Here is a 12,771-nt window from a genome sequence, read left to right as displayed (position 1 = left end):
ATATATCCTATTATAGATTGTGTTCTACTATCACTGCTCTGAATAGAATAATAGAGTCATAGAACAGCCCAGGTTGGAAGGGATGTTGAAAGATCATCTGGTCCAACCTTTTGTGGGAAAAGGAGCCTAGATGAGATTATCTAGCACCCTGTCCAATTACATCTTGAAAACCTCCAGTGATAGGGATTCTACCGCATCCCTGGGGAGGTTGTTCCAGTGATTGGTTGTTCTCATTGTAAAAAATTCTTTCTTATATCAAGATGAAATCTCTCCCAGTGCAACTTGTACCTGTTGCACCTTGTCTTTTCCATGTGGCTCCTTGTGAAGAGAATACAGCCTGACAAGCACTGAGTGGTATGATCACGTCTCTATCTCTGCTAGTAATGCCCCTCTGGATGCAGCCCAGGATCCGATTTGCCTTTGTTGCTGCAGCAAAGCACTGCTGGCTCATGTTCAGCTTCTCCACCAGGACCCCCAGGTCCCTTTCAACAAAGCTGATCCCCAGCCACACAAATCCTAGCCGGTACTGGGGTCTCTGGTTATTCTGACCCAGGTGCAGGATTTTGCATTTGTCTTTTTGTTAAACTTCATACTGTTCTTGCTAGCCCACTCTTCCAGCCTGTTCAGGTCTCTCTGTAAGATGTTTCTCCCTTCTGATGTGCTTACCTTACCACCCAGTTTACTGTTGTGGTGGGTTGACCCTGGCTGGATGCCAGGTGCCCACCAAAGCCGCTCTATCACTCCCTCTCCTCAGCTGGACAGGGGAGAGAAAATATAACGAAAGGCTCGTGGGTTGAGATAAGGACAGGGAGAGATCATTCACCAATTACTGTCACAGGCAAAACAGACTCGACTTGGGGAAATTAGCTTATTACCAATCAAATCAGAGTAAGGCAATGAGAAAATAAAAACTAAATCTTAAAACACCTTCCCCCCACCCCTCCCTTCTTCCCGGGCTTAACTTTACTCCTGATTTCTCTGCCTCCTCCCCCCAAGTGGCACAGGGGGATGGGGAATGGGGGTTGTGGTCAGTTCATCACACCTTGTCTCTGCTGCTCCTTCCTCCTCAGGGGGAGGACTCCTCACACTCTTCCCCTGCTCCAGCGTGGGGTCCCTCCCACAGGAGGCAGTCCTCCATGAACTTCTCCAACATGAGTCCTTCCCACAGGCTGCAGTTCTTCACAAACTGCTCCAGCGTGGGTTCTTTCCACAGGGTGCAGTCCTTCAGGAAGAGACTGCTCCAGCATGGGTCCCCCATGGGGTCACAAGTCCTGCCAGCAAACCTGCTCCAGCGTGGGCTCCTCTCTCCACAGGTCCACAGATCCTGCCGGAAGCCTGCTCCAGTGCAGGCTTCCCACAGGGTCACAGCCTCCTTCGGGTGTCCGCCTGCTCCGTCATTAACTTCCATGGGCTGCAGGGGGACAGCCTGGTCACCATGGTCTTCACCACAGGCTTCAGGGGAATCTCTACTCCGGGACCTGGAGCACCTCCTCCCCCTCCTTCTTCACTGACCTTGGTGTCTGCAGAGTTGTTGCTCTCACATATTCTCACTCTTCTCTCCAGCTGCAGATGCATAGGGTTTTTTTTTTTCCCCCTTCTTAAATATGTTATCACAGAGGCGCTACCACTGTTGCTGATTGGCTCGGCCTTGGCGAGCGGTGGGTCTGTCTTGGAGCCGGCTGGCATTGGCTCTATTGGACGTGGGGGAAGCTTTTAGCAGCTTCTCACAGAAGCCACCCCTGTAGCCCCCCCCGCTCACTACCAAAACCTTGCCACGCAAACCCAATACAACTGTCATCAGCAAACTCGGTGAGGGTGCTTTCAATCCCATCATCCAGATCATTTATGAAGATGTTTGTATTGGGTCTGGCTGGGATGGAGTTAACTTTCCCCATAGCAGCCCTCATAATGCTGTGCTTTGTATTTGTAGCTAGAAGGGTCTTAATAATACACCAGTGTTTTGGCTACTGCTGAGCAGTGCTCCCACAGCATCAAGGCTGTCACTCCAACCACTCACCACACCCTGACCCCAAAGGCTGGGGGTGGGCAAGAGGTTGGGAGGGGACATAGCCAGGACAGCTGACCCAAACTGACCAAAGGGATATTCCATACTACATGATGCTGTGCTCAGCAATAAAAGCTAAGAGAATGGAGGAGGAGCAGGGGGCATTCGTTATTAAGGCATTTCTCTTCCTAAGTATCCGCTATGCATACTGAGGACCTATTTCCCAGGAAGTGGCTGGACACTGCCTGCTGATGGGAAGTAGAGAATAAATTTTTTTGTTTTCCTTTGATTCCTTGCATGGCCTTTTCTTTATTTAACTGCCTTTATCTCGACCCACGAGTTTTTCATCTTATTTTCTCCCCTTGTCTCACTGAGGAGGGGAAGTGATAGAGCAGCTTGGTGGGCATCTGGCATCCAGACAAGGTCAACCCACCACAATGTTGAATAGCATGGGGCCCAGTATCGATCCCTGGGGGAACCCCACTTGTGATAGGCTGACAGCCTCAGTAAAAACCATTGATCACCACCCTCTGAGGGCGATCTGTTAGCCAATTTCCTACCCATCTCGCAGACCACCCATCCAATCTGTATCTTGCCAGTTTGTCCAGGAGAAGGCTGTGGGAAACAGTGTCAAACACTGCGGAAATCCAGGTAAACAACATCCACGGCTCTCCCTGTGTTGACAGAAGATGTTATATTGTTGTAGAAGGTGATCAGATTAGTCTGCCAAGATTTGCCTTTGGTAAATCCATGTTGGATTTTCCCAGTCACCTGCTTCATTAGGTTTGTGATAGTTTCTAGGAGGACTTGTTCCATTACTTTCCCAGGGACTGAAACAAGACTAATAGGCCTGTAGTTTCCTGGGTCCTCTTTTGGGCCCTTCTTGTAGATGGGTATGACATTTGCCCTCTTCCAGTCATCAGGGACATCCCCTGATCTCCACGACTTTTCAAAGATGGCCTTGCAACAATGCCAGCCACTTCTAACACCCTGGGATGGATTCCATCCAGGCCCATAGCTTTATGTGGGCTGAGCCCTTGAAAGAGGCCGCAGACCAGCCCTTCCTCCACTACTGGTGGGTTGACATACGTGTTGTCGTAGCTACTTGATCTTGTGATCTGGGGTCCAGCTAACACCAGTAAAGACAGAGGCAAAGAAGGTACTGAGAACCTCTGTCTTGTCAGCATTATTACTGACTAGTTTCCCTGCCCTGTTTACTAATGGGCCTATGTCTTCCCTGTGCTTCTGCTTACTGCTCAAGTACCTGAAGAACCCTTTCTTGTTCTTGACATCTGTCCTGGTTTCAGCTGGGATAGAGTTAATTTTCTTCCTAGTAGCTGGTATAGTGCTGTGTTTTGGATTTAGGATGAGAATAATGATGATAACACACTGATGTTTTAGTTGTTGCTAAGTAGTGCTTACACTAGTCAAGGACTTTTCAGCTTCCCATACTCTGCCAGGTACACAAGAAGCTGGGAGGGAGCACAGCCAGGACAGCTGACCCAGACTGGCCAAAGGGCTATTCCATACCATATCACATCATGCTCAGCATGTAAAGCTGGGAAGGAAGAAGGAAGGGGGGACATTCAGAGTGATGGCATCTGTCTTCCCAAGTAACCGTTACGCATGATGGAGCCCTGCTTTCCTGGAGATGGCTGAACACCTGCCTGCCAATGGGAAGTAGCGAATTAACTCCTTGCTTTGCTTTGCTTGCGTGCGCGGCTTTTGCTTTACCTATTAAACTGTCTTCATCTCAACCCATGAGTTTTCTCACTTTTACTCTTCCGATTCTCTCCCCCATCCCACCGGAGGGAGTGAGCGAGCGGCTCTGTGGTGCTTAGTTGCTGGCTGGGGTTAAACCACGACATTCCTTTTTGGTGCCCAATGTGGGGCTCGAAGCGTTCGAGATAATGACATATTTGATTGGAATGCGCTAGATTGAATTTATAGCTGTTATTGCTGTTTAGCTATTAATCAGCAGGCTTCTGTGCTTGCCATGGGGCTTGCTTGCCTTTTACTGTATATTAGAGTCTAGTGCTTCTTAGTGGCTGCTTTTTGCTTTTGCTGCTTGCTGAACTGCTTATCATCTTACTCTGCTGTGCCTGGGAACATTTTGACAACAGCAATTGTCATGCGCCTGGGCTGGCAGATGGCCAGGGCATCTCTGCTGTTTCTGTGCTGCTGTACTGGACAGGCTGGAACTGCAGTGTGAACTCGAGTCGAAGGGACTGTGACCCTTGCATGAGTCCATGTCGGAGCAGGACACCCCAAAGCATCTGTGGATAAGCCCACGACAGAGCAGGTACACTCCTGGAGGGACTGCAGCCATGGGTAAGGCCATGCTGGAGCAGGTCTATCTTTGAAAGCATTGTGGCCCATGGAGAAGGCCATGCTGGAACAGGTGTACCTCTAAGTGACTGTAGCTGTGGATAAGTCTATGCCACAGCAGGTATACCCCTGGAGAGACTGTGGCTCATCGACAAGGCTCCACTTGGAGCAGGTAAACCCCTAAGGGACTGCAGTCTGTGGATAAGTCCAAGGCAGAGCAGGGGCAAGGGGAGGCGTCCATTGCAGTGTTAAACCCAATGGTCTGGTCCAAAGGGACCAGGGGTGGAGACTGTAATGGAAATACCTTTAAATTGTTGTAACCCATGAGCTGAGTTGCATGTTATAGGAATTACTGTAGCAGGAACCACCTGAACCAATGGAGGACAAGCCTTACAAGAAGCAGTGCAAGTGCAGCAGTGACCAGACCTGAGCTGGCTGCGGTGCCCAGTAACTCCATGCAACACGCCACCTCTCCTGTCCTGAGTGATCACCATCACAGATGGAGCCCAAAGGCATGGACTCAATGGACATTTTGTGGACATTTATGGACATTTCACAGACATTTCACAGGGGTGGTCCATAGACTAAGGGAATGATACCCGTGTATTGTATCAAAGGATGGGAAGGGGGGGGGGGGGTGGTTAATGAGGATGAACTGGATAGTGTGGGACCTGAGCATGACGTAAATGGTCTGGAATAAGGGGTGGATACTGTCCTGGTTTCAGCTGGGATAGAGTTAATTTTCTTCCTAGTAGCTGGTATAGTGCTGTGTTTTGGATTTAGCATGAGAATAATGATGACAACACACTGATGTTTTAGTTGTTGCTAAGTAGTGTTTATACTAGTCAAGGACTTTTCAGCTTCCCCTGCTCTGCCAGGTGCACAAGAAGCTGGGAGGGGGCACAGCCAGGACAGCTGACCCAGACTGGCCAAAGGGCTATTCCATACCATATGACATCATGCTCAGTATATAAGCTGGGGGAAGAAGAAGGAAAAGGGAATGTTTGGTGTAATGGCGTTTGTCTTCCCAAGTAACCGTTACGCGTGATGGAGCCCTGCTTTCCTGCAGATGGCTGAACACCTGCCTGCTGATGGGAAGTAGTGAATTAATTCCTTGCTTTGTTTTGCTTTCCTTGCATGTGTGGCTTTTGCTTTACCTATTAAACTGTCTTTATCTCAACCCATGAGTTTTCTCGCTTTTACTCTTCTAATTCTCTCCCCCCTCCCACCAGGGGGGAGTGAGCGAGTGGCTGTGTGGTGCTTAGTTGCCGGCTGGGGTTAAACCACGACAGCATCTCTGGCCAATTTCAGTTCTAACCAAGCCTTAGCCTTCCTGACTGCATCTCTGCATGCCCTAGCAAAGTTCTTGTAGTCCTCGATGGCTATTTGGCTGCCTTTCCATAGCTGGTATGCTTCATTTTTGCCTTTAAGCACAGTCAAAAGCTCATTGTTAAGCCAGGGTGGACTCTTGTTCTGCCTTCTTCCTTTCCCTTTATAGGAGATGGACTGTTCTTGTGCTTCCAGGAGGCTGTTCTTGACTAACTCCCAGCATTCACAAGCTCCTTTGCCCTCCATGGATGCTTCTCATGGAATCCCTCGCAGCTGGGCTCTGAGCATCTTCAAGTTAGCTCTTCGAAAATCCAGGGTCTTTGTCCTACTACTGGTCTTCAGTGTGCTCAGCAGGATCTTAAACTTCACAATGTTGCGATCACTGTATCCAAGGCTACCATTGGTAGTTGTGTTGTCAAGTCATAGAATCATAGAATCATTTAGGTTGGAAAGGACCCTTAAGATCATGAAGTCCAACTGTTAACCTAACACTGCCAAGTCCACTACTAAACCATGTCCTCAAGCACCACGTCTACCTGTCTTTTAAATACCTTCAGGGATGGAGACTTAAACACTTCCCTGGGCAGCCTGTTCCAGTGCCTGACAACCCTTTCGGTGAAGAAGTTCTTCCTAATATCCAACCTAAACTTCCCCTGGCGCAGCTTGAGGCCGTTTCCTCTTGTCATATCACTTGTTACTTGGGAGAAGAGACTGACCCCCACCTCACTACAACCTCCTTTCAGGCAGTTGTAGAGAGCAATAAGGTCTCCCCTCAGCCTCCTCTTCTCCAAACGTAACAACCCCTGTTCTCTCAGCCGCTCCTCATAAGACTTTTTCTCTAGACCCTTCACCAGCTTCGTTGCCCTTCTTTGGACACGCTCCAGAACTTCAATGTCCTTCTTGTAGTGAGGGGCCCAAAAGTGAACACAGTATTCAAGGTGCGGCCTCACCAGTGCCCAGTACAGAGGGATGATCACTTCCCTAGTCCTGCTGGCCACACTATTTCTGACACAGGCCAGGATGCCATTGGCCTTCTTGGCCACCTGGGCACACTGCTGGCTCATGTTCAGGCGGCTGTCAACCAGCACCCCCAGGTCCTTTTCTGCCAGGCAGCTCTCCAGCCACTCCTCCCCCAGCCTGTAGCATTGCCTGGGGTTGTTGTGACCCAAGTGCAGGACCTGGCACTGAGCCTTGTTGAACCTCATACAGTTGGCCCCGGCCCAACGATCCAGCCTGTCCAGGTCCCTCTGCAGGGCCTTCCTACCCTCCAGCAGATCGACACTTCCACCCAACTTGGTGTCATGTGCAAACTTCCTGAGGGTGCACTCGATCCCCTCGTCCAGATCATTGATAAAGATATTGAACAGGACCGGCCCCAATACTGAGCCCTGGGGAACACCGCTTGTGACCGGCTGCCAACTGGATTGGACTCCATTCACCACCACTCTCTGGGCCCAGCCATCCAGCCAATTTTTTACCCAGCGCAGAGTGCACTTATCCAAGCCATGAGCAATCAGTTTCTCCAGGAGAATGCTGTGGGAGACAGTGTCAAAATCTTTTTGGTTTTTGTGCAGTAAATGTAGCAATGTGCTGTTCCTAGTCGGCATGTCCAGCATCTGTAGCAGGAAGCAGTCCTCAGTGCATTCCAGGAACCTGATGGATGACTTGTGCACCACTGTGTTGTTTTCCCAACAAATGTCTGGGTAATTGAAGTCACCCATGAGGACCAGGTTCTGTTGGCCCGACTTCCTTGAGCAGCCGAAGTAAGATTTTGTCGGCCTCGTCACCCTGATTGGGAGGTTGGTAACAGATACCTAACATAAGATCCCCCTTGGTGACGATACCTCTAATCTTGATCCAAAGGCATTCGATGATAGAACTTTTGTGGTCTCCATAGCTCACCTCCATACACTCAAATTTCTCTTTTACATAATGTGCAACTCCACCTCCTCTTCTTCCCTTCCTGTCTTTCCGAAAGAGCTCGTAGCCATCCATTGTGGTCTTCCAGTCATGTGAGTTTTCCCACCAAGTTTCTGTGATTCCTATGACATCATAACTCTCAGACTGGGCATGGAGCTCCAGTTCCTCCTGTTTGTTGCCCAGACTACTTGCATTGGTATACATGCACTTGAGGTGGCTGGGCTTGCATTGGTAGTTGCATTGGTGAGCACTTGAGGTGGCTGGACTTAGGGTTCTTGCCTTTGGAGAGGGTTGGGGAGCATTCCTCACATTCCAGATCATGGCTCCTGGCAAGCAGCACACGTCCTTTGACTATATATCAGGCCAACAGATGGGTGTGCCTTGGTGCCTCTCAGCAGTCACCCACTACTAGCACTCGCCACTTCCTTTTGCAACTTTTCGTATGTGCTGCTGGTGCGGTTTCTCTCTGTGAATCTTACTCATTGGTTTTGTCTGATGCCAAGACTTCGTATCTGTTGCTGGTTGGTACATACAAGGAAATGGGGGGAAAGTGATATCCTGTTGCCATGAGTCACCAGAGACCATGGCGCCTCCTTCACCAAGGTGCTGTCTGTTTGCTGTTGACGCTCTTTGTCTGGTAGTCCTTGGAGGTCAGTGCCATGGAGCCCTAATATTTCTTCTTGCAACGCCTCAAATAGTACTCTGTTTCTTGTTCCCCCTCCCTAATACAGCATAGCCTGCTGACTTCCTCCTGCAGCTCCTCCACCCACTGCCTCAGTGACTCCACCAGAGCACACCTTGCACAGGTGGAGCTTGCACCCTCCTCCACCCAGGAGTGTGGGGTACAGACTTTACAGCCCTCCACCTGGACAGCAGCTTCCCTGATAGGAAGCTCTGTCTGGGTGGCTGCCTCCACTTGTCCCAGGCTAGCCTGGCTGGATAGATGGGCTCCCAGCTGCTGCAGAGCACAGCCCTCACCTAGTCTCTGCCACCATGCTTCACACCATCTCAAAGTACTTCCTAATAAGCCCTTCTAATTCCCTGGAGGCCTCAAACTGCTGGGTAGGCTTGCACAGCCACCAGCTAGCTGGGGTGACCATCGGGGCTGCAGCCTAAGCCTGCAGGTGAGCAGAGCAGGCAGCAGCCTGATAACTGGCAGAGTGTGCAGCTCTTCCCGTACGTACATCTGTGTGAACTGCCGTGCAATCTGTCAATGCCACAGTTGGAATGGAATGGTATACTTCCATTTCATTCAGTACAGAATGAGGTAGGCTAAACCATCCTCATGGTAACAAAAGAATTATTGCTTCAAAAGCGATAATGAAGTTTGCTATGTAACACACAGAAAACTCTTAAAAAACATGTCTTAAGAAAAATGTAATGCTCTATATACATGTCCTGGTTTCAGCTGGGATAGAGTTAATTTTCTTCTTAGTAGCTGGTATAGTGCTGTGTTTTGGGTTTAGGATGAGAATAATGTTGATGATACACTGATGTTTTGTTTCTTGCTAAGTAGTGCTAAGCTGTTGCTAAATAGTTGCTGAGTAGTGCTTACACTGATCAAGGACTTTTCAGCTTCCCATGCTCTGCCGGGGGGTGGGGCTGGGAGGGAGCACAGCCACGGGGGCTGACCCAGACTGGACAAAGGGTTATTCCATACCATATGACGTCATGCTCAGTATATAAGCTGGGGGAAGAAGAAAGAAGGGGGGGGACGTTCGGCGTGAGGGCATTTGTCTTCCCAAGTAACCGTTACACGTGATGGAGCCCTGCTTTCCTGAGGATGGCTGAACACCTGCCTGCCCATGGGAAGTAGTGAATGAATTCCTTGTTTTGCTTTGTTTGCATGCACAGTTTTTGCTTTACCTATTTAACTGTTCTATTTTTATTTTACTTCAATTATTAAACTGTCTTTATCTCAACCCATGAGTTTTCTCCCTTTTACCCTTCCGATTCTCTCCCCCATCCCACTGGCAGGGAGTGAGCGAGTGGCTGTGTGGTGCTTAGTTGCTAGCTGGGGTTAAACCACGACAATACAGTAAAAATCATAATACCTTGTAAATGCCATCATATCTGTTGCCTTCCTCTGGGGCATATTTGCTGATCCGTCGTCCTTTTGAACTGCGCACTACTCGGACTGGCTTACCAGCTCTCCAATTCTTAGACTCTGCTCCATTTTTATCATCCAATGGGGCATCACAGTTAAGGGCCAATGCCCTGAAAATCACATTAAATATCTTCATAAAGTAGATTGCTTCATACAACTTACTATTGAGAATCAATGTGACAAGATCAGATGTTTGCCTTATCCAATTATGTTTACTAAGCAGAAGAAGAATTTGCAGTGAATTCTTCAGTAGACTGCAATACCGATGGAAGCACTGAGATCAACTCTACCATGTGTGAGAATAGGAATACAATATATTTAGTTCCAAATGTTCATGATGAAAACTCAGCTAATATAGTTAAATAAAAGAAACCAATCCCTTCAGGTTTAATATTTTTTTAATTTTTAAAAATAATTATTTCTCAAGTAACATGGAAGGATTTTTAAAAGTTGTAACAATGGCAAATTATGTCTCTGACTATTCCACATTATTGCATATTTTTAGGCTTTTAAAGTGTGCATGAATTGATAAACATTATGAAAAGTAACATGTAGAAAAAAGTACATAGTGACTATCCAAAAATATATCTGTAACAAATATTACTCTTCTTAGTCCATTAACTACCTATGTTTACGAGTTAAATGCCATGAACTAATTCAGAGACAAGCAAACCATAATGTTTTTCTTTTCTATGTATTTTGATCTAGAAGAGTATAGATGGATCATCAAAGATTCAGAAAATAATAAATATCAGTAAACACCACAAAAATGTTCTTCCTTGTTTAATTGCAGCATCTCCCACATCACATGTTAGCTTTAAGAATGGATGAGAATAAGAATTGATATGCATGAGGGGGGAAAAGTATTGTTTTTGGCAGGAAGTGAAAAATCTTTATGGATAAATCTTTATCCTTCCAAAAGGAACACAGGGGAATGAATCTCATGGAGAGAACTGGCATTTCTTAGCGGAACATTATAATAATGTAGAGGAACATTAAGCAACAGTATTTATATTGTCTAAATTTAGCTATTTGGATCTCCATACAGTTGATGAGCAGAAGTAGGCTCCAGCTTGCTCTGAGTCCCTCCTGAAGCACTCACTTTTATCCACTATTTATATAGGTGTCCTATTCTAGACACTTGGAGTAAGATAGTATGAATCCCTCCCTGACTAAACAGTTTGAACATAAAATATTTTTATAGCCATACATTGATTTGAGTGTGGATGAACAAAAGTCTCTGGAATCGGGTTCAAACCCAACCATCGACCACAAAAGAAACAATGGCGCTCAGAAAAATATGGCAAAATCTACAGCCTGCAATATACAGAAAAGTAAGGAAAGGTGAAGTAATGCAGGTTTTAGAAGTATTATTTCTTTTGTACAGACAAAATAAGAAAACATTCCGGACAAACAAAAAACCAATTCTGATTCTATTACATGCAACCATACTGTCCTCCTTCAATCATCACAAGGGTTAACAATATTAGACCCAAAGCAAAGACTACCACCAGCCAGTCAAAATGGATAACTGGTAGCACCACCTTATACTCCTTGCACTTCAACTACTACAAAGCAACCAGACACACACTTTGCTAATGGCTTTCATAACCATTTGCTGAGCGCAGAGGAACGGCAAGACTAAGGAGCCTAGGTTTTATTCCAGGTTCCAATAAAAAGATTGCTTTAATGATTAAAAGCCATTATAAACCTGCTACTCAAATCTATTTTTTGTCTCTCTTCTTTCCACGCTCTTGTTTCTGTTACATCTATCTCCTCCTCCTCTGTCAGTATCCCAGTATTTTCTTCTTTCTCCTCTGAGTACCAGGACAGAGCCTGAAAGAATGCCTCCCCACTCAGTTTTGGTGCTTGACAGAAGAACAGCACATCCAATGACAGATCTGGTAGAGAAAGTCCCAGTCAACCTTAGTACCCCATAGCCACTGCATGGTTAGTTGCTTCATGCAGATGGTATACATTCAGAAATGTAAAGGTATTGAGAATTCCTAAAGTTTAGGCAGGCTATTTACAGAACATAAATATACTTTAAGCAAATGTCTCATTTTTTTTTTCCAAACCTTTTTTTTCTTTAGTCAATTGTTTTTGCCTACAATTTGGCAAAAAATAGGCTAACTTTTATCAGGGACATCAAAACACACAACCTAAAGGCAAAGCAATACTAATTCCTTGTTCTTCATGCAAAGTATGAAGGCACTAAAGGCTATCAAAACTATGTAAGATTTCTTTTAGCATGGGCAAATGAACATACTTTCTTCATACCTAACTTTCATAAATTGTTAAACCATTTAAGATGAAACTTTATAAGAACAATCTGAGGCAAACACCCAGCACAGAAAATTTCAGCTTAAGAGGTTTAAGTTTGGCAAACTGACAACCAAGTCTTCTCATAAGAAGTGTTGGACAATTTCAACTAGATACATAGCTACCAGCTGAATCTGTAATACAGCAATATATTTTCATCAGTTACAAATAATTCTGTAAATCAACATAACACCATGTTTGACAAAATGCCTCTAAACAGCAGCAGGCACCACTGTTTACAGTAGCAGATGATGTATAAGAGGGAACAAATTTTGCAAAATATAATTTTTAAATTAAAGGAATAAAACTCAACTTTTTGGTCTGGAACATTTTTTAAATTTAGTCTTAAAAACTTACCTGTTCATGTGTGTTAATGTTTGATCAAATGAATGTTCTCCAATTCTTTTATTTCCAGAAAGATCTCTACCTCCACTCCCAGTATAAGTGAATTCATCTCCTCGGTCCTGTGTAAGAAGATTATCCTCCATTTTAGCATTCCGTACTAAAGCATCTGAACTGAAAACCTGCTCCTTCATTGGTTCTATTTACTCAAACAAGAACAATTGCCTGAGGCAAAGAAAAACATGTGCTCAGTTTTAACATCCTTCTCCTTTCAGAGTAACCATGACAGCAAAAAGCTACTGGTTCAGATGCAACATATTCATCAGAAAGTGATTATAAAAAGAACCACATGCCTTAAAAAATTCTTTGAACTCCTCAAGCATTACTTTTAGTCACACAAATATTTCTGATAGAGGGA

General features: G+C 45.9%; 1 protein-coding gene across 5 annotated transcripts in view; it reads right to left on the bottom strand.

Moving 5' to 3' along the window:
* Positions 1-12,771, bottom strand: part of LOC148054102 (E3 ubiquitin-protein ligase UHRF2-like) — a 162,431-nt gene that overhangs the window by 9,651 nt on the left and 140,009 nt on the right. For all 5 annotated transcript variants that reach the window (XM_087770975.1, XM_087770973.1, XM_087770972.1 and 2 more), the window contains 2 exons: positions 12,369-12,475; positions 9,637-9,799 (listed from right to left, as the gene is read on the bottom strand). In XM_087770975.1, coding sequence (XP_087627101.1) covers positions 9,637-9,799; positions 12,369-12,475 — 270 coding nt within the window. The remainder of the gene's footprint in view (positions 1-9,636; positions 9,800-12,368; positions 12,476-12,771) is intronic.

This window comes from Nipponia nippon, unplaced genomic scaffold, assembly GCF_047370975.1.
Source record: "Nipponia nippon isolate SJK-2023a ecotype South Korea unplaced genomic scaffold, ASM4737097v1 scaffold_34, whole genome shotgun sequence".
Taxonomy (NCBI): Eukaryota; Metazoa; Chordata; class Aves; order Pelecaniformes; family Threskiornithidae; genus Nipponia; species Nipponia nippon.
The sequence above is the reverse complement of the archived record's forward strand: the minus strand, read 5'-3'. Positions and strand labels throughout refer to the sequence as shown.